General features: G+C 41.4%; 1 protein-coding gene across 7 annotated transcripts; it reads right to left on the bottom strand.

The window, feature by feature from the left end:
• Positions 1-907: 907 nt before the first annotated feature.
• On the bottom strand, positions 908-21223 carry LOC111262684 (bromodomain adjacent to zinc finger domain protein 1A). 7 transcript variants are annotated; one of them, XM_022837103.2, is made up of 17 exons: positions 20709-21223; positions 20056-20433; positions 11109-11647; positions 10091-10869; positions 9489-9787; positions 9156-9309; positions 8871-9035; positions 8365-8623; positions 8027-8224; positions 7193-7649; positions 6420-6948; positions 5652-5858; positions 5158-5373; positions 4514-5002; positions 4057-4293; positions 3702-3872; positions 908-3476 (listed from the first exon to the last, which is right to left on the bottom strand). In XM_022837103.2, exons 1-17 carry the CDS (start codon positions 20720-20722, stop codon positions 3075-3077), a joined length of 5493 nt encoding a protein of 1830 aa, XP_022692838.1. In that variant the 5' UTR covers positions 20723-21223; the 3' UTR covers positions 908-3074. The 7 variants fall into 7 exon arrangements, with proteins under 7 accessions (XP_022692838.1, XP_086825408.1, XP_086825409.1 ...); XM_086969282.1 differs by lacking the exons at positions 20056-20433; positions 20709-21223 and adding an exon at positions 18824-19158; XM_086969283.1 differs by lacking the exons at positions 20056-20433; positions 20709-21223 and adding an exon at positions 17741-18127.
• Positions 21224-21280: the final 57 nt, after the last annotated feature.

Below are 21280 nucleotides of genomic sequence, written 5' to 3' on the forward strand. Positions count from 1 at the left end.
GTGTCCAGGCTAAATGCAAACCCAGGCATCTTGAAACTTTTTCTAAATGAATTGTTACGATTATTTTAAATGATATAGTTCTCAATCGATTAGATGCAATTTTGGCTTAATAATAAACTAAGCAGACTCTCAACTATTTCAGGATTTCAACTGTAAGCCTATTTTTCGTAAGGGTGTAGCTTCTTTTGTCTTCTCCGTTTTCTTCTACATTATACCCTGAATTCTAATCTAAATGTAAACTGTTTTCCTTAGAAAAAATCAGTTGAAAAATATTTCAGACAATTTACGGATTCAACGTACTGTTTCGAGGTTAAAATTCGCCGCTTCGATTTTAATGTTTTTATTACCAATTACTTCTAAAAAGCTTGTCGTGACCATTTCTTTACGAACTGTGTATTATTCATAAAATTGATTACCTAAGAATATTATACACGTCTAACTTTGCACTCTCGTTAACAAAATGGAGCTGGTTTAGTTCAATTATTCGAAAACCTTTCTTTATAAGAACGGGTTCTACCCAAGGTGATTACTGTGAAGCTCTTATGCTTAATGCAATGCAATATTTAGAATGCTTAAGAAATGCAATATTTAGAAAAAGGATGTAAATTGTCTGAGGCAAACGAAATACTATTGAAAAACTTGGGGTTATTCTATTGATCCAAACTTCTTTGAACTACTTGCTTGATATCCACGTTTGTTTCCCAGATATTTAACATGGCAGAAAGTTTTGCTTCAAAGTCCCATTAATTGTTCCTATTTGGAACAGTTCGCTATGACGCTAACTCTATGTCAATCCAAATAATTTCTATGCTTGTGCCGTAATGAGGCGCGCAGTGGCTAACGTGGAACCTACGCACCTACAACTATGCAACTAGTGAAGACAAATAACAATGCAAAACACGCCATGTTGCTTTATAATATTAACCAATGATAAATACATGTTTATTAAGTAGCCTAGATATCGTGGTTGTTTCTTCCTGTTGTCAATATACAGTTACATAGTGATAATATTGTTAATACTATTACTTATAATATGTTATTGGTTGTAGTTTTATTTTCATTCATATATATATATATATATATATATATATATATATATATATATATATATATAGTTTTCGGGGCAGCGAAGAGCTGAAATAAATGGGTGAAGTTGTTGAGTTTCATCCTTCGTCTCCACTGAGAGTAGCGATATGATATATTTTGTGTTGTTCTAGAAAATAGAAAGAAGCTTTGGATGTTTTTATGATGGTTAGCGTCATTATCATTATTAACATAGTCATTATAGGACAATCAGTTTTCAATAGTTCCTACCGTTGTTGCGGGTACGCATTCTGCATTCGTTATTTATTTTTCATATTATAATGTTTTTATTGTCATCGTCGTGTTTATTCGTACATTCGCACAAACAGAAAACGGCACCCGCTTTGTGGAGATCCCAGGTATCCTCGGAATTATCCGGTTTATGGTCATTTGCTGCTCACGTTCACTTTATCATGATCACCATTATTATTATCGTCTAACTTAATAAACTTAATTAATTACACGTCATGCGTCCTTTCTTGTTCCCGTAACCGTAGCCGGTATTATGACTACTTGGGAAGAGCCGCTTGTATAATCAAATACAAACAATCATTTAGGGCATAATAAGAAATGTCGAATAGAGCTCGTTTACGACAGATAAATCGAGCCGATACAACAGGGGAGTCCCCTGAAATATGCTTAGATGCAGTACTGTTTGACAATCCAATTTGTTACCTCTGAATATATAAATTCTTGCTTGGTTGCGAGTTAAATCTCTAAAAAAGCGATCAGGAACCTTGTGTCGTGAACTACGATTCCTCACAAGAGGTGATTTTCTCAATCAACGTAAATGTTGCATTTGTTCTCTGGTCAAATTCGTTTTAAATTTTGACCACACAATATGCAAAGTGCACCATATTGCGTGCTAGCATTGCTCTCTTACGCTCGGTCTTACTATATTAGTTGTAATTATTAGTTTGTTAACTGTGACCATATAGACAGCGTTTACATTGTATAGCCAATTACATGTTGTCAGGCCGAACTTCGGGGAAGACCACAGTTAACCAATAAGATACAATAAAACAAACGTATCAAGATTTGCCTCCGTAACATAATCAAAATTCTAATAGCGACTACACTTCAATAATTGTATAGGTAATTGTGATAGCAATAGTAGTATTAGTCAAAAAGTATTCTCAGTTCGCATTCAGCAATGATTCGCATTCATTCGCGATTATTATTACTACTATTATTGTTAGCCATTATATTATCCTATATATCCTATATATTTATATACAGGGCGGGCCAAAAGTAGGCTTACAGCAGGGTATGTCGTAAGTTGACAATTGAGGAAAAATGGGCTTCCAATTATGAAAAAGTAGCTTTTTCGCTTTAATTAGATACTACTTCAATTGCAAGCAGCATACTTTTTTCACTATTAAAAACCTATTTTTTCTTAACTTTAACCTCACGTCGTGCCCAACTTTAAGTCAACCTTTACCCCACTCTGTAAATATACGATTAGTACTATTGTTTCCTTTTCTTCAGCTACCGCACAGGTCATTCTGTTCTCATCTATTTCTGTTCACGCACGGTTGCTACTGCTACAGTCCGTTAATTTCATAAAATTCGTCCGTATGCGAAGGATTCAAGTATTAGTATCGTTATCATCACCACGATTACTTCATTATTGTTGCTGTCGCCATCATTAATAATAATAATAATAATAATAATAATAATAATAATAGTAATAATTCTCATTGTCGATAATAATGTCATTGTGTGCGCATAATTGTAAAATTCTAAGCGGCACCCCGTCGTTTGTGTCCGTTTTTGTCGAGTTTTGTTTGTTGTTGCTTGTTGCTTTCTTTTCTGCTGCTAATTTTTTCTATTCTTATTGCCCAGAATTCGATTCCTATTCGTCACAGAGTTTTTTTCCAAACTCCATTTCTGAAGCCGGACTAGCAAGCAGATTACGTTCCAGTAGGCTGTTTTCATCAATAAGAATAACCAAGAAGATAAGGAGTTTTAGTAATAGTATCGAAAATGATTTAACTGTTAGATTTCGATCGACGGGCCCCCTTGGTGATCTTCCAATCGGGCGTTTTTTCCAGGAGAACCTCTAGCCCTCGTCGCGTCAACCACCGCAGTAACTTCTCCCAGAGGGCATATGCATCGGCGTATATATCGCTTGCCTCATGATTATAGCGTTCACAGTTATCGAACATAAGGACAATGTCGAAGATAACATCTCGATTCGACTTGTAGCCCATGTTGTTTAGGGAGTTCTGTATCGTCGACAGGTCCATCGGCTGAGCGATTATTTCAAAGTAATCGGGCGCGTCTTTCTTTGTCACCGGCTTGCGGAACGCAAAAGAGAGGCTATCCTTTAAAAGGTAGTTGAGCAGATCCGTGCACGCCTTATAGTCAAACCCGTGTACGTCAATGGGTTCCTGAAATGCGCCAGGAAAATGGGAAATTGAGCAATACGTTAAGCAAGCATGTGATTAAAACAATTAATCTAATAAATAATATTCCTTCAAAAAGTGATCGTTATTCGAACCACCCGGCGGAGGCTACTTGAACACTTGAAATATAATAAAAATGGGCCGCAGTTATTTGTAGATTAAATTTAGTTAGACGTTTATAATGTTATCGATCGTGCCAATTGAGCCTACCGGGTTGTCTTCCTCCATTTGCTGCTCATCCTCTTCACAGACTGTCTTTTCGGCAGGTTCCTCTTCATTTTCAACCATTTGTGTACAATTAGAGCATGTCCACTTTGCCGTGCTTCCTTTCACGCCCGCACATTTAGGATGGAAAGTCGACGAACACCCTTTGCAAGTGACCTACATGAGAACCAGCAGAGGATACATTTCTGTTGTCAAAAAAACGAATCAGCGACATACACCGGATTATATTAACGGATTCAGTATGGTTAGGTACATAAAAACTTGAATAAATTCTCTTATAGTCCTCATGAATTTTTAAGCAAATGCTATTCTAAGTTATGCTCTTATTCTAGATTCGTACCGTCTTAGCTCCATCAGCGAATTCTTGTTGACACTTGGGGCATCGATTGTTGATGTAATCATCCAACCATTTAAATTGTTGTGTGTCGAGCAAAGGTGCCATGGAGTAATTATCGAGTAGGTCGACAAAGAGTTCAAGTAGCTGTTTACCTTCTCGATAAACCTCTGCTTCCTCCATATTGTACTGTTCGCAGTTGATGAATACTTGCATAACGTCGGATACAAACTCCGAGTTACGCTGCAAAAACATACAACAATAAGAGTGTAAATTTCATTGACACTAGGCGAGCGCAGTATTCTCAACACATTTTGATGCCGAGAGATCTTAGTGTATACTATCTCTTATAAATAGTACAACAAAAAAATGAAGCTGGCAGAATGCGAGATTCCTTTTTTATTGGATATAGATGTGTGTGTATATATATTCGTTCGAACTGGCGACTGTCTCGTTAACCTACCGTATACTTAGAGTCGTTCAGCTTGGTCTGGACTGTGCCAAAGTCCATGGGTTTCTTAATAATCCTGTGATAGTCGGGTGCATCCTTCTTGGTCACAGGCGTGAGAAATGGCCAGGCGTGATCTGACTTCTTGAGAACATCAAGGATATCGGAGCACGCCTTGTAGTCGTACGCGTCAGCTTCGGCGAATGATTTCTCCGCGTCTACGACTTCTTCCTCCTCCATCGCCTCGACCACTTCCTCTTCCTCAGCAACGCTTTCCTTTTCGTCCATCGATTCGTCATCGAGAAGTAGTATTTGACTCAGTGATTCATTCGGCACATATCCTGGTTCACATTTCTTGCGGCAGTACCAATCACCTTTAGGCCGTTTCGGTAGATCAGCACAAATCAGGTGGAATTTACGAGCGCATCCTTTGCAATCAATATGACCTCGACTTAGTAGTTCACCGCACTTCGCGCACTGATTTAGGTCAAGCTGTACATCAACCTGGTAGGAATACAAAAAAAATAAAGTAAGGAGGTTAAAAAACAAAGGTATATGTTGCATTTATCATATCGTACTATCATATCGTATAATTATCGATAAATTATAGTAAATATTTCTTCTCTGGGAATATTTTCGGAAGGCTCAATAAGATGTACCTCAGCTGCTTCTTTGTCCAGTACTCGCTTACGGAGTTCTTTGAGTTCTTGGCGGTATTTTTTCGGCTCAAGGCAACAGGCAATGCAACGCCAGTCTCCTCTCGGTGCACGTTTTATATCGAGACACTCCAGGTGGAAAGACCGTGGACAAAAATCGCACAATAATAACTTCTCGTCTCTTCGGCAAACGTCGCAGTATTCATTATTCTCAATGACCTGTTGAATAAACAATATTATTATAATAAAGAGTGCAGATCGTATTTAAGAGTTCACTGGGGCAACCTTCTACTTAAATTACTAATAAATAACAAAACTTAGCCGATTACAAAGAAAGCATTGCTGTGTATGACGTGCACCAATAACTTAATGAACTGCTACCATATTATTGCAGACATGATTATCCCCTTATTATAAAATATGTCAAATCCCATGTTCTTATTCGAGCACGAGATTGCGGACATTGTGATATGGGCTGTACTGTGGTTGTAACTTACCGGTTTTTCAGCCGGGGGTGCGGCCTCCGGCTCGGCAGATGCCGCCGTTCCGTTGGTGCGCTGTTTTTTAAGAGGGGACTCAAGCACGGTATCTGGCTCGCAATTCTTGCAAAACCAGGTTTCTTCAGGCACATCACGCAGAGCTGGTTTTAAGCATGATAGATGGAAAATTTGATCGCAACGATCGCAGCGTACCATTCGCTCAGGCTGAAAAATTATAAATTAAGGATTTAGAACTTATATATATAAGTTCTAAATCCTTAATTTATGAACGAAACTTATATATATAAGTTTCGTTCATAAATCCTCCATATATATATATATATATATATATAACCATATATATATATATATAAATCCATATATATATAACTTATATAACACACAGTAAACTACTGTCTTACAAAAAAAAAGAAACATTTTGTAACCAAAATTATATAGATAACTAACATATAATATTGGAAGTATTTAGTGGGTGATCATTGTTATGACTGCGTGCAGTTTTTGCATATCTTTGGCTAAACAATACGTGATATTTTTTTCTACTAAGAACAATATTTCTCAACGGTAATAATTACGCAAAACAAATTGTTTTCAACGGTGTGAGGAAAAATTAAAAAAATAACTTACAGAGAGCACAAATATATTTACACTGAGTGCAGAAAATCAAATTGATTGCTAAAAGTTTCAGTATCATAATAGATAGCTTATTCATTATAAAAACACTCTACTTGAAAACATAAGATATTTAAATTATCATTTACTCACTGTGGGCTTTCCTCGACAAACTTTACATCTCGCTTGAATAAGACCCTTCTGCCATTGAATCGATGCTTCGAGCGCCGAATAGAAGAGGAACAGCTGGGAAAAGTTGGTGCAGTTGGGTAATGCTGCTTTCCAGTTTTCCATTTTAGCAGGTGTATTTTCGTCAACTTGTTCTCCAAGTGGGCCATTCAGAAATCTCGCTGGTACTGTTTCAGCAAACTCCAGCAACCGTTCGGCCATCCTCTTCACTTCGTGCTCATCTACTTTCATAATTTTGTTGGTTTGTTCTGGTGTCAGTTTCTGCATCCGGATCAGTGGCTCATCTAGTTCTGCCCGCCAGGACTGGCGACGACCACTTTCGGCCTTGAATCCACCAAGCGATGCTTGAACGGCCTTATCTTCAATATCCAACAGCAGTTCGCGAAACGTAAGATCCAGAGCCACATTGGCTTCAAGACCCAAAACATTCGAAGATTTCAGAGCTTCAGAGGGATATTTGCGACGATAGGTGTCGCGCATTGTGCGGTTCAATCTGAAATTAACAAACATTTGAGTCATTGTTATCAAGAATCAAGTTGGGGATCTACAATCACACCAGCAGCGCCAGGAATATAAACAAGGAACAAAATGTGAACATAAACACGTTTACATTACTAGACCTCATCATGTACACGGTAGACTAACTGTTTTATACAAGAAAAGTAAATCTTTATTCAGCATATCTATCTACTTTCGAACCTCTATCAACTACCGTACCCTCTTTGTAGATAACTTACTTGGATATGGGTGTTCTTTTAATAACATTTCGGAGATAGTCCATTTCGTTGGTGATCGTTTCCTTAAGGACGGTCTCGCGTAAGCCTTTCGGAGCGAGAGCATTAACTAGAGCCTCTAATTGTTGGTGATTCTGGATGAAATAATAGCGAGGTTGCTGATCTGCGTGCACTCGACAAGTTTCCATGTTCCCACTGCAGACTAGGGTATCATCGACTGGTACCTCAATCTTCTTCTCTTCGGCATCTGCACCGCTTTCTGTCTTGACAGTGGATTTTTGTGGTGAACCAGAAACAGATTTTGTTGGTGAGGAGGACGCACTACCTTTAATCTCATTGATCTCTGGTTTTGCGTTTACACTCTTCGCAATCCCGTTCTCCGTTGGATGCGAACCATGGGCCGCAGACGTTGGTCCGTTCTCAACTACAGACTCTTTTGATGAGGGTGCTGGCGTTCCTCCTAAAATAGGATGAAATCAATGCTTCCTATCAGTGAGGTTTTTGTTTCTAACAGCAAAAATACTACTTTCAAAAAAACTGCTGCAGCGTATTTGAAAAAGAGGTATCTGACTGTTTGGAACTTCACATCCTACACCTTTTATTGACCTTCTTAATTGTGAATTTACAGCATTTCAGATTTTTGAGAGGTTGCCAAAGTGCTTAAGTTAGTCTCTCAAAAACTTGTTCATTAGTAACTTTGGACAAGTATCCTATAAGGAATGTCACTGTTACAGGAGCCATTCGTTTCTTTAATATGTTGGCGTATTACCGCGAATCTAAACAATGTACTCACTCTTAATAGTTTATCACACACATTATGACTACTGCGCCACTTACCTTCTATGCAGGGGGCTTCAACACAAGCGAGCGTCTCGACTACGATAGCAGGCACCGAGTGCATCACATTATAGATTCGATGAGCACGATCCTCCCCAAGACACGATAAGCCAAACCGATACCACACTTTGTTGATTTGAGTTTCCGTTGTAGTGATCCTCTGTTCCAGCTCGCGCCGTGGCATCTCCGGGAGATCATCTATAATATAGTACACACAATTACATTCACTTGTATCATAATATTTGTTTGCACATATACAGAATAAAGAAAAACTATCTCTGTCTATGCTTTATCAAGTCATTCGAAACAAAAGAGGGCGTTTCAAAAAGAAAACTTACATCTCCAGTTTTTCCGTTTCTTCTCATCCTCATTTGTTTTTCGCACCTCTTCGGTATTTTTACTGTCTTCTCCCTCTTCGGTGGGGTTATTCCCCCCCTTTTCTTTCTTGATGCCCTTTTCTTCGTCCTCCAACAATTTCTTTCTCCATAAAAGCTTCTTCAGTTGGACTTTGAGTTCGACACAGCGATCGAGGCCATCCTCGATTGTCTCTCGGAATAACTCTAATGTGAGTAGCTGGTCTACAAGACACCGTACAACCTGCAATGAAGTAAACAAGTTTTTGTGACCCTGTTACTACAAGTTTTTACGTGAAGATATTATGTCGCCTAATTTACCAGTTTGGTTGTTACATTCAAATTGTTGCATGAATCAGTAATTAAAGAAAAAAAAAGAGTATTTCCAGTAAAAGCTTGTTGTTTCAGAAGTTTATGTGTAGTAAAAAGGTGTGAAAGATATGAAAATAAGTACACACGTTGATATCTGTAAAAAGTAACTTGGTACAAACCTTGATTTTTTCAAGAACATTGAGACCTGCAATTGAGCCCCGCTCTAACTTCTCCATCACGTCGGGGTTTTCGCAAACAAATTTGAAGCCCGGATCTTCTTTGGGTGTGAATCCTTGATGACAATGTATCCGGTCCCGAAGGTCCACTCCTGGAGCTCCGCTTGCCTGCACATGCAGCAACGTACGCCAATATTAGACCTACTGTATTAAAGTTAAGCAACTCTATTCCGCGTTGTAAATGAATCTTCATTGAAGTTTAAATTTTGGCCTTTGAAACTCTTCTACCTTAAGATGCCATCGAAGCATATCACTGTACGTGAAGGAATCCAGAGGAGCTGTATGGAACATGAACCCAAATGTGTCTCTAAACTCCCTCCCGGCTGCAGCTGCTTTTTCTTGAGCCTGAATGACCGATTTATCGCTCTCATCGTTGTCATGCCTGAAAAAAAGACAAATCCGAACCCGTTGAGCGAACCCCCTAAATCACTCATTACGCACTGGAATTAAATACTTCGTATGAATATGAAGCTATGTTTGGCTATAATTATGTGTGAAAACCGTGCTGCTTTAAAATAGCGTAATACTTGATCAAAATACAGGGATGTGTGTTTGACTTACTTAACATTGTAGTCAATGGTCCAATCCTTATCTTGCAACCGTACGATGCACCCGAGAAGGATCTGAACAACATTGACAAGCAGGCCCATTGGGTCATTTTCTGTAAAGGCCCGTTCAAGGATGTCGAAGGAAACACCTTGTGGAAAGTAGTCTTTCACACCTAACTCCGAGGAATAGGCACTCATAAATTCGAGGATGCACATAAGATCACCCAAACCCTCGGATGGGATCTTGCAGTTGAATTCGGGTAGCGTGGGCAGTGCCTTTAGGTTAGGAATTGAAAGATCATCATGCAAAGCCTATAAACAGAAAATAACCGACGTGAATACGTAATCTCTGCATACAAGTCAAGTGAATAGATTTTACTGTTTAAAATGTGCTCTGTTAAACATTGCTGAAACCCTCCAGAAATGATAAGCCCTACACGACATTAGCTATATAGGCCAGTTCACGTGGCACGCAGTGTAAACCGTTTCGAATATATTAAGGATCGGTTTATAATGGTATTCACCTCACGGTTGCCTAAATGTTCAATATTAATAGAAATTCACAAACAAAAAAAACCTCTTCTTCTGTAAGTCATTTTACAGACATATTTTTACCTTGGCCTGTTCTTTAGCTTCGCGTTCGAGTCGCCGCTTTTCTTTGAGCTTCTCCGCGAGTTTTCGCTTGTATGCCTGTTTGCGGGCCTCTCGTTCCTCTTCGGTCAATATGACCGGCTTCCGTCCTCGCCGTTTAGGAGTAAGACCAGCTCCGGGTTGCAAACCATCGCCAATTCTTGGTGCTTGTGGGCCACTTGGTGGTACCAAATGACTAACTGCGTTGGTCGGAAAAAGCGATGCAAACGGATTCGCTTGAAAGAAGGGATGATTTGCTGCAGGAATAAATTGATGCGGTGGTAAGGGGTTGTGGTTTGATGAAGTAGGATTGCTTGGCACTACGCTAATACTTAGTGCGCTAGCAATCGAAGGGGGTAACGAGATACCAAGGGCAGCGGCAAGTCCATTTTGTTGCAGCTGAAAGAGACTGTTGAGCTGCTCCATAGAAGGACGGGGATATTTGGGTTTTGGTCCCCTTTTCTTCGGTTCTCTCGGTGGCTTTGGCTCTTTCGGTTCTTTTGGCTGCTTTGGTTCCTTTGCTGGCTTTGCTTCTTTTTGTGGTCTAGGAAGTACTTCGACAGCATCAGGTTTCGTCTTGGAGCGTTCAGCAGCAGCCTTGAAAAACTCTTTGAATTTTTCGAGGCTCCGATTTTTAGCTGTTTTAGGCCTGCGCTCCTCATAGAGACTGGAATCAACCTCTTTGTATGACTTCGCAGGCGTACTGCGAGCCGACTTTCGGGGCGAACGCCCCGATGATGCAGGATCCACAATAATCACGTCATCTGAAGTAAGAAAAGCGTTGTTATATTTGAATTTCTATTTAAGGACCGCATCATTCCCAAAAAACAGGTATAAATAGGACTGACGTCTCAATGTATGAGATATGTTTCCGTCAAGTGTTAAGCTGATGGCTTTGATTTTAATATAGAAAACGTTATTACAAAGTCAGTATTTACTCTCTGCAAACAAATTTTTACACGATTCTTTCTCTTTAACACCAAACCAATGAATTATTAATTACCATCGTTGTCATCATCGAGAACTACGACTCCATCATCCATTCGCATTTTTTTGCTGTCAATGAGTTCCGTAACGGCCGGTTCTATATTGTTGTCTAGCGCCGCCCGCTTCTTGAGCTCGTTATTAATGAGTTTTTCTTCGCGTTTCGTCTGGTTGAGTCGAACTGCCGTATTGTTTGCGGCACTCTTTCGTTGTGGTTTGACAGCCTTGATGACGGGTGGATCCTGCACTTCGCGGGCCTTCACTGTCGGCGGTGGTTCGTAGTCGTCTTCGCCGTCATTGCTATCATTGACTAAGCTAATTGTCACCTTGTCTGTGCCATTGGTAATGATCGCGCATTCGGAACCCCCGCCGTTCATGTGCTTCACCGGTGGCTCGTTGACGTTAGTCCCGTTGTCTCGATTGTACGCCACGGTTGGTGTCGTTGATAGCCCGTTGTTCGTACGGTCAGAACAGGGTGACTTACTGCTGCAAAGCGGCTGAACTGGTAAATTTTCCTCGTCAGAATCCTTTCGAGCCGATGATGATGTGGGAGATTTCCTATAGATCGTGTTTATCGGCGCGGAAAGTCAAAAAAAGAGTAGAATATGAAGGCCCAGGTTCATTATTACTTCTGTACACTTTAAGCTTCAGGTTTGCATGCACTTAAAAATATAGAATAATAGGTCACAAGGCTACTTAACTAGTGAAAGAGACTGAGGCAGCAAAAAATGAATATTCGGCTTACGTTGAACCTACGACGTGGCCTAAATGTGGCTTGAAATGGGTCTAAAAATATATTAATCTAGTACTCCATTCGTTATTTTGAATTTTTTGGAGTTGGAAGCACAACCCACACTGAAAAATATATTTTTGTGATCAAGCTCTTGTTTACTAACTTTATATTCTCTAGAACGGCTCTTTTTTATAATGTCTCTAAAGCCGGTAGATTCATGCCGGCTATGGAGTCATTATACGAAAAACCGAGAGTTATCTAGAAAAAAAAAATATAATTATTTCTCATCAATTATCCTTTCTCATAGAGCTAAAAATAGATTGATGTAAGTAACTCATTAAAACTGTATTGCCAAAACGTACACGTAAGCTAAAAAATGGTAACTATTTTGATAAATACTATTTTTGTTTACGATTTAATTTTTTGAAAACTCCCGAGCATGAATTATTTTGGTGCCATATTTGCTTTAGCATAACAAATGATACCGACATCACCTCAGAAATATAAGCATTTTTTTTATTACTGCTAGTCTCGGGTAATCGTATTACCGTTTCAATGCATCGAAAGTTATAACTTGGTTTTGATATCCTGAAGTCATTTTTTTGCTGTACGGTCGTTGATTACCTTTGATTTGGTTTTTAGAAGTGGGTTATTACAGATATAGCTAACTTGAAGCGAAGCTCGCTTCCAATCGTTATCGATTTATCGATCATGCGTATGCATAGCTGGTATTTCCCTTTTTAGGATAACGGTTTCCCACCTTAACAAACTCTGACACATGCCGATAGACAACACAGAGTTAATTTAGTCTGACACCCACTAAAATTTGAAGGGCAACAAACCGGAGATTACTGTGCTCACCATTAAAGTAGTCACATTCCAACCGCATCGATAATTATTATATCATATATTATCAAACATTGAAAAAGTCTCCCCTTTAGAATTAACTCTGCTGTGCACATGTATATAATCACTATGCAGCTAATAGAATCCCACTTCAACCAAACTTCGATCGTACCTAAATCCTTCATCGTCAACTGCTGCACAACGCAGAGTCAAAGTTTCAGTCGTTGTTAGTATGGCCACAACCAGCGACTCAAAGGCAGAGCGCACGCCAGTTGGGGGATAATATGTTCAACAGACATAACCAGATTTTTTTGTGTGTGTATATGCTTTTCTCTGTAACGATTGTCTGTCTGTTTGGCGATGTGTGCCGGTCTGTATGTCTGACTCAGAGCAAAACAAGAACGCTGAAGCATCGAAATGCCAGCTGGCTCCGCCTGCTATCAAAGAGTCCCTAGCGCAAAAGCGATGACTGACTACCAGCACAGTGCTTGTGGTAAAGTCCTGATGCACCATAAACGCAGCCGTTACCGCCCTCGCTGCCGCTGGCAACAAGTCGGCGGGTTTAAAAGGACGCCAGCATTTGCCAACCATTAAAAGTAGATAGATTGAAAGGAAGGGCGAGGAGCCGCTATAGGCGCACCTTCACACATACACTCTGACATAGAGTCTACAGAGACCGGCAAAGACAAACCCATCGCATACTACAGACAATAAATAGCATTGCGAAGTTCAGCAAGAGAAGAAACTGCCAAGAGTTGTTGTAGGAAAGCTGTGCACGGAGATTCGGGAATAATCCATCCACTTTGAACTAACCTATGGAAGAGGCGGGAAAGGGGATAGAATTGAGTACCAGTCACGACTCCCAGTACCGACCATGCACAGACACTGTAGATATTTTTAGTAGAAGAAGAAAGACAATGCTTTTATTATAAAAAGCGTTTTTTAGCTCAAACGCGAAATAACTAAGCGAAACGGCGTGTCTGTATATATTTAAGCCTGGTTACATGTCAATAAAAAACGACTGCTATGTAAACTGGGACTAAGTCCCAGTTTACATGGTGACTAGACCAAATAGTGACTTTGGGAAGCACAAACAGGCTCAGATGAGTCCATGGAATACATCTATCTAGCAATTCTCTAAATGCTAAATAACGTCAACAGACATGCGTCCTGTTACACACTAGATGATTGCTTCGTCCATATAAAGGCAACCAGCTATTACTTTATAATGCGGTCTAAATGTTCTAACACCGGTTAGGTATACCCCCTCATCTTGTTTTGCAAATATATAAGATTATTGCAAATAGCTAACGAGAGTCGTCTAGAAGATATTGAAATGAATGTGTGAAGAACTAGGTAAAACGATCGGGCAACCCGAACATATTAACACTCTTCGTTACCAACGAACCATTCCGGTGTCTTTTGGCAGTTTCGACCGCCGATATGTGCACCATATGTGAATTCCGTCAGACAATTATGATCCGTAAAATACATATCGTTTATTGAACCGAACGTTAACCATCAATTGGTTATTTCCTTGCTGCGTGCCATTTACACAAATCAGACTGAAAGTCACACACAGTAGGACAAGCCGAGTTGCGTCTCCTTGTGTTGTGCGAAACCACAGTACAACGCGCGAGTGTCCGCGATGCCTCAATCACATTGGGGGATGCTCTTGTTTCTCTATATGTTTGTGTGAACATTGCCCTATTCTTGTCTGACCCAGCACACGATTTTCCCATTTATATCAAATGCTTTACATCATGGCATTTGATATTTAGCATGATTTTATCATGCTTCTATTCTTTTTCTTCATCACAGCCTATACAGCCACACATACACATACTAAAGTGTTATTTTAACTCCGCAATTACGCACTTTCCTGAGAGAAAGCTCAGCGTTGCTAGCATAAACAACTTATGAACCAAACCTCAGCGAACGAAGATGGGAATTCAGTGGATCAATGGCTGCTCGAATGAATCAACGGGCGTCATTTTCCTCCGTAATCAGGATTTCCCGATAAGTATAGAGGGTACACGAATCCGTGAGAATTCACAGCTACAGCAAGAGACACCGATAAAAATAAACAAACCAACTAATAAACACACTTATACACAAAGCACTTCTGCTATTACTAGTAGCAGTAGTTGAAGTAATAATCAGAGTTTTTTGCGAGTGTTGTCATGTGGACGACAACCACCTCTTGATCAACTATAAACACTACGTCATTTTTCTACTAATGCTATCATTTCTAGTATGCGCTCCATGAATCGTACTGTGCTCCTGTTTCCGTCGTTTTGGTAGTATAATAAGGGTAGTGTAACAATACACTGACGACGCTCCGAAAACGCTACTGTTTCGCTGGTTGCCGCCACTCAGTTGATCTTAGCAGTGGTGGCTAGCGACGTCTGCGTTAGCGCGATGCTTAGAGCAGTCGTGGCTAAAGCGCGTTGCCCACGGCAGCAGCACAAGCATCAATGATGACGGCGGCCACAGCAGCAGCAACAAAAATAGCAAAAGCAAAATCGGCTCTTCGTTTGCGGCTGCTCGTGCTACTGCTGCAACTGCCGCAAACACAACAACAGCTCTTCACCGTTGCGTCCATACAGACACATTAAGCAAGCGTCAACAGCGTCGTCGGCGTTGTCGTACCCTCGACGGTGCGGCGTTTCTCTATTCCATTTGCTCTACCAGCTGCTGGCTTGTCGCCTGCTGCGCCGTTGTTTTCTCCTTTAGCGAAACAAAGGAGGCAACAACATTAACAATAACAAAGATAACAGCATCAAGAATTGTGTGTTTGGTCTTCTCTCTTTCGTTCACTCGCTGCATTCATACAAACAAAGGCGCAGTACAGACATATACGCATAACGATACACATAGAAACGACCGAACAGACATCCACGGACGCAGCAAACACATGACGGCCAAGCGTACTTACATACTCTCGTTTGCCCACGAACACACACACACACACAAACACACATACGCACACATACATACACAGGCACTTGCACACACAAACACACGCAGCCACAAGAATACCGAGACAGACAAGTCTTATATATGGCTAGAGATAGATACACAGAATACGCTCAACGCTCACTATTGCTGCCCTGAATGGTAAAGCTGCCCAGAAAAGTAGTAAGACCATCAGCTATTATAAATAGAAGATCAATATGAACGCCTACCGACCTTCCCAGAGCACACCTTACTAATGATAGCAATCATATGGACTAACTACAATACAGAACAAGTTAATACAGCATAAGTTCTATATTTTGCGAGGATATAACGACGACAATGAACGGCAAAAACAACGAATTCAGCAGCAGCAGCAGCAGCAGCAGCAGCAGCAGCAACAACAACAACAACAACAACAACAACAACAACAACAACAAGCAGCGACAACGAATTTAGCTCGTACTGCCCCCACCCCACCCCCCTTTGCTCTTACAATTGCAGACTTCACTCAACTCAAGCACATGAGGTATGATGACACGCTATATCTAACTCGCATATACACGAGCACAGGAATACACAATACACAGGAGAGGACTTACTGAAGGTGAATGTCGTGGTGGCGATAATATGCCGCAATCAGAAAACCCACGGTGCCTTATTTGATATACTGTTGGCTCAGAACGGCTAATACTGCTAAACGTTTACCGATCTAATAAAAACAGACGCATTCAAATCGTTTACGCATAATAATAATAATAGCAGCAATAGCAATAACAAACGAACTGCAGTGATCTGTTCTTGCTGCTTCTGCTCAGGCATAAGCCGTATAGACACGGACCTATGTACGAGAACTGCGTGTGTGAGGCGTTCGACGTCAACCGCTCGATGCTCATACATTTACAAATGGCGATTACACAACAGTTCATGCACGATGTATATACGCGATTATGCAACGATAGCTATAGGCAACCGCGACGCTTGTCGTGAGCTTATTTGAACTATAAATGTTGTTGTTGTTGTCGTTTCTTCCTGATGTTTCCACTGTTTTTAGAACTACTGTTGTAACAGCTGTCGTCGGCGTTGCGATTTTTTTAGGCCTTCTGTTTTCACTTTTGTTACCGTTATAGTTGTCATTGTTAATGAGCGAGCTTTACTTTAACATATAGAAGGATCGACACCGGATCAGACTCCTAACTCTGCGTCCTGGGCAGTCGCTGACGAAGAGACAATCCGTACTTTTAAATTCCCTAATTTTTTTAAAGCTTTAACGACTGGAGTATCCCTATCCGATTGGTTGGGTGTCATTACAACTCATATAAAGCACGAGTACGTCACAACTTACTGGCTAAACCCAACAAAATTTTAATGAGCTGAGTGTTATGCTCGCGATATTCTTCCCCGTCAAACACTTTGAAGTTTCTGCTGGCACCACGTATCACCTCAGCAGTCCTTAAAATGTTTGCGTACGTTATTAGACCTAAGCGTTTTATAATGTAAGACAGACAGGGTCCACGATGCGCCAAAACACCGTGATGCCTCCACCGTCGACTGTCCCAACGCGTGCAGTAGTGCAGCCGTCGCAGAAATAGCCGCCCGGGTGTCGTTCGGCAGTTTGCCAGTGATCGGCAGCTGCCGTACTGGAACTAGTCGCTGTCTCGGGCAGTAACGTGCGTCCTCTTCGGTCGCCGCGAGCGTTGCCGCCGCTACTCCATCCGACGAATAGATGAGTAACTGCTTCTTGACTCTTCCCCACGCTGTTCTAGTCTGCTGCAGCTGCTGTTGCTGCCACAGCGATTGATGCTATAGACAGAGACAGTAGCGACAACAGTCTGCAAACGACAGCTATAGCGCTGACGGCGGAACTAACGAAACGATGGTAACAGTAGTAGTCGGCACATCACGGCTGTGAAGCAGCCGACTGAGAGTTTACTGCACCCCACCAAAGCCTCAGAAGTAAGTATATAGTAACGAATGAACGAATGACCGAAAAAAATGAACCTTCACGCACTCAAACATACACACAGGCAACAGCTAGAACTGATCGAAGATGTGTCCACACTTCTGTGCCTTCAAAACAGACTATAATCAAGGAAGATCAAACGAAAACTAACCCTTACTAGAAACTTCGGTCGAACAACTGCTTCCACCGAAATCTCTAGTACTAGTGAATAGTCTGCTGCAATCGTCGCTGGCAAAGCAGCACCTAAAGTACAGTCACTACAACATTGTACGATAGCTTGATAATCGGTTTAGATACGATATATACAGGCAACGCGCACCCTATTGCGATACGATTAGTCGCTAGTTTGAGGTGACGCTCACAGAGGGACTCGCTTGCTCGTTCGCTCATTCACTCACAACGACATCGTCGGAGACACACTGCGGCGGCTAGAAACGACGCACGCGTTCATTCATAACGACTGCTCTGGCCGCTTACGGCCTCATATATATCTATACGACGAAACAGAAAATGGCGTGTGTATATCTCGATGTCTGGCTTTCTATGTGTATGGGTGTACGCATGTACAAACAGAACCTCCCCGCCGAATCGTTGACCCGGCGAGCAAACGAAGGAACTAAACACCAGAGTACGCTACAGCACAAACGTCCTGCGCTGCCTATTCAATTAGGGTAAAATCACGAATGTAGAGAGATAGCACACTGCAGCTGTCTAACTTTAGATGCAGGGATACACACATCTCTATATACGGTTGATTATTTGCTAACAGATTAATGTACACGTTTAACAAACGCAGGAGATTTACGAAAAGCAATCTTTTTTTTGCCTGATTTACTACCCCTACTAGGGAATATCTGCAGCACAACAACAAGGCGCTGCGAAGACGACAGAAACTGCTGCGCAAAGAGATGAACGGTGACAAATGATGCGTTAGGGGAGACAGAGACAATACAGTATTATTAGTGGGAGAGATCGAAAGTTTCGATCGATGCGGGATGAGTAAACGCTTCGCTCAGGTTCGCTCGGGAAAAGTTACACTTAGTTCTTCCACTCAGTTACTGATCACACGAAAACCTATTCCACATGCACCAATACTATAACTATCACTAGTCGACCGCACAGATTAAATCTAGCGAAGAGCCTATCCAACGAAGCGACGGCCTCGTTGTCAATAATGGCGTTAGCCATTGCTATCCTACGGCAAAACCCATTGACTTAACATGTATGTATGTACCAAAGGCGAAGCGCGGTAGAGCAGAAGCGTATCAAAATGCCGCCGCAACACGACTGTTGTCTAGACTACGCTGGGACCAGTTACCGACTAGCAACAGTCAGGAGCAGTAGCAGCAGCATCCGAGTTTTAGCTGCTGGACCAGGTTGCTGTTCGTAAAACCACGAAACAATGAACAGCAGCAGCCCAAGTAGCAACGAGAGCCCGACGAACGACCCACTCACAAGTCACCAGACCACTGCCTCACTATTGCATAGGTTCAGTGTGCAATTACGAGATGGATAGGGACTAAAGGCAGGCCGTCTGGCCGTTTACTGGTTGGCTACTTGTACGTTTCACTGCTGTTGCTGCTGCTGCTCGCTATTGAGAGTTGACGGCAGCGGAGCTAGCGCCACTCCGCGAGTAAAGAGAACGCCGGGCCAGGACAGAGAAACGAAGCTGAGAGGTGGTGGGCCAGCGAGCAGAGCGGGCTAAACTGCCTCATCTTCGATCATCGCCAAAACTCCGGCCATTGCTACCGCTCACAGCAGTAGAGGGAGAAGGTAAATCGTCGTATTGTCACGAGCTTCGGCCGGGCAATGGCAGCTGGTGATGGTGATGATCATAATGATGAATGCAGAGTTTATTAATTGCAATCTGTATCTGTTTTAAATAGCGACAGAACAGAACTACGAAGGTTCTAATGGAGTTTGAGTCACCGATCTGGTTATGTCTTAATAGCTACTATTATTGTAGCTCGTTAGAATAGATCAGTTTCTAAGACTTCTGATACCGAAATTCTGGGAGAAACAGATGCGTAAAGGAGCTGTGCTCTATTTTTTTCTGATCAAAGTACGTGGATAGTTCTTTGCGGATGTCATTAGAAATTTAAATTAAAAAAATTAAAAAGTACCGTTTTTTCCTTTTTGGGTTCTTTCTTAATCATCGTGGGCCTACGGCGATCAATTGTCATTGAAGGGCTCTTATAGCTTTCCAATACGGGATATTATCCAGATTGAACTTCAATTGAGCATGCATATTTTGGACAGACACAGGTTACGACGATGGAGGTCGTAATAACGGTTTAGTAACGGTTTCAATGCGCGCGCTTTCGTCTATGTCATCTGCATAAATTAAAAAGCAATGAATAAGGAATGATATATATATCAACCCTGAAAAATACAGACACCGATAGCCCTGGTATCCATAGATAAATGTGTAACCAACGTTTGCGCTGTTAATCCAATTTTACTTACCAAAAGTCTGTAATTTTGGCACATCCTTTCACTGCCGAACTGGACGATAGCCCGTTCGATCTTCGTTTTGGGGTGGTTGTTGCCTTGGGATTAGCACCAGCTGTAGTAATTCCACTACTTGCACTTTCGGAAACAATTGTGCTAGAAGAAATCAGCTCCAGACCGAGACACTCGTCCTCCATGATAATATATATATAATATATGTCTGTTGCAATTTGTTTCGAGTTGAATCGACAATCAACTCTTTCGCCGAGTTGCCCGAGGACACGCAAACATTCGCCCCCCAAAATCTTCCTGTCTAGTGTCGCGCTCAGTTGTTCCGCGATAAGCACGAACCACAAACAGGAGCTTTCACAAGCACAATACACTGCTGTGCGTCTGTAACACAAAAACGATATACACCAGAATTGAACTTAACTGTCAAACGACTATGCACGCTTTCAACTATTGCGAACGGCGCAGCAGCCGCAGTCAGCCGGTCAATATAGTTCATCTATAATACATAATCTAGAACACGTAAACATTCGTCGTCTGGAACAATTTTGTTGGATTTCGTCGTCATTTATTTGAGAGGTTACAGACCACACCAAAGCAACACAAATGTTGCCGCACTATTAAAGCAATAAAGAATATACAAACATACAGTTACATACAGGTCAACGCGCATTCGTTTCTTGAGCCGATTTACCGTTCATAAAGTTCGCTGCTCCCACTTTAGCGCGCCAGTCTCAAGTAGGCTATAACGACAACTAACAGAGATTTCCGCACTGCCATGGACAATCAGAAATGAGGCGATTGGCTTTTTCAGTTGTAGAATTTTGCAGATTCCGGCCGAGCTTTTGTTGCAGAGTTGCGTCTGAGAACACTGACTCACACACACATACACACGCGAGTAGAAGCCAAACTTTAGAAGTCTACAAATTAAACGTGAAGAGTAACAGCAGCAACTGTAGCGAAAAGTGGTGTTATTTGCGACCACTTATGTTGTATTAACGGGGTACCACCGTACATTAAGTTGTAAACGTAGCCTAAAACACTGCATCTATTGATCCATTTCACCGGCGTTTTATGATATACGTGGTAATATCGTTGAAATGAATGGGTTTTGGTAGCGTTTTTTCACTGTACGGCCAGGCAGCTGCTAAGGTTTGTGATGTGCCTGTGTGTGTGTGTGTTTATATCCATATTTCATGACAGTCTGATGATGGTCGAAGAGGCTGCACGC

The sequence above is a fragment of the Varroa jacobsoni genome, unplaced genomic scaffold (genome assembly GCF_002532875.2).
Source record: "Varroa jacobsoni isolate VJ856 unplaced genomic scaffold, vjacob_1.0 scaffold_693, whole genome shotgun sequence".
Lineage (NCBI taxonomy): Eukaryota > Metazoa > Arthropoda > Arachnida > Mesostigmata > Varroidae > Varroa > Varroa jacobsoni.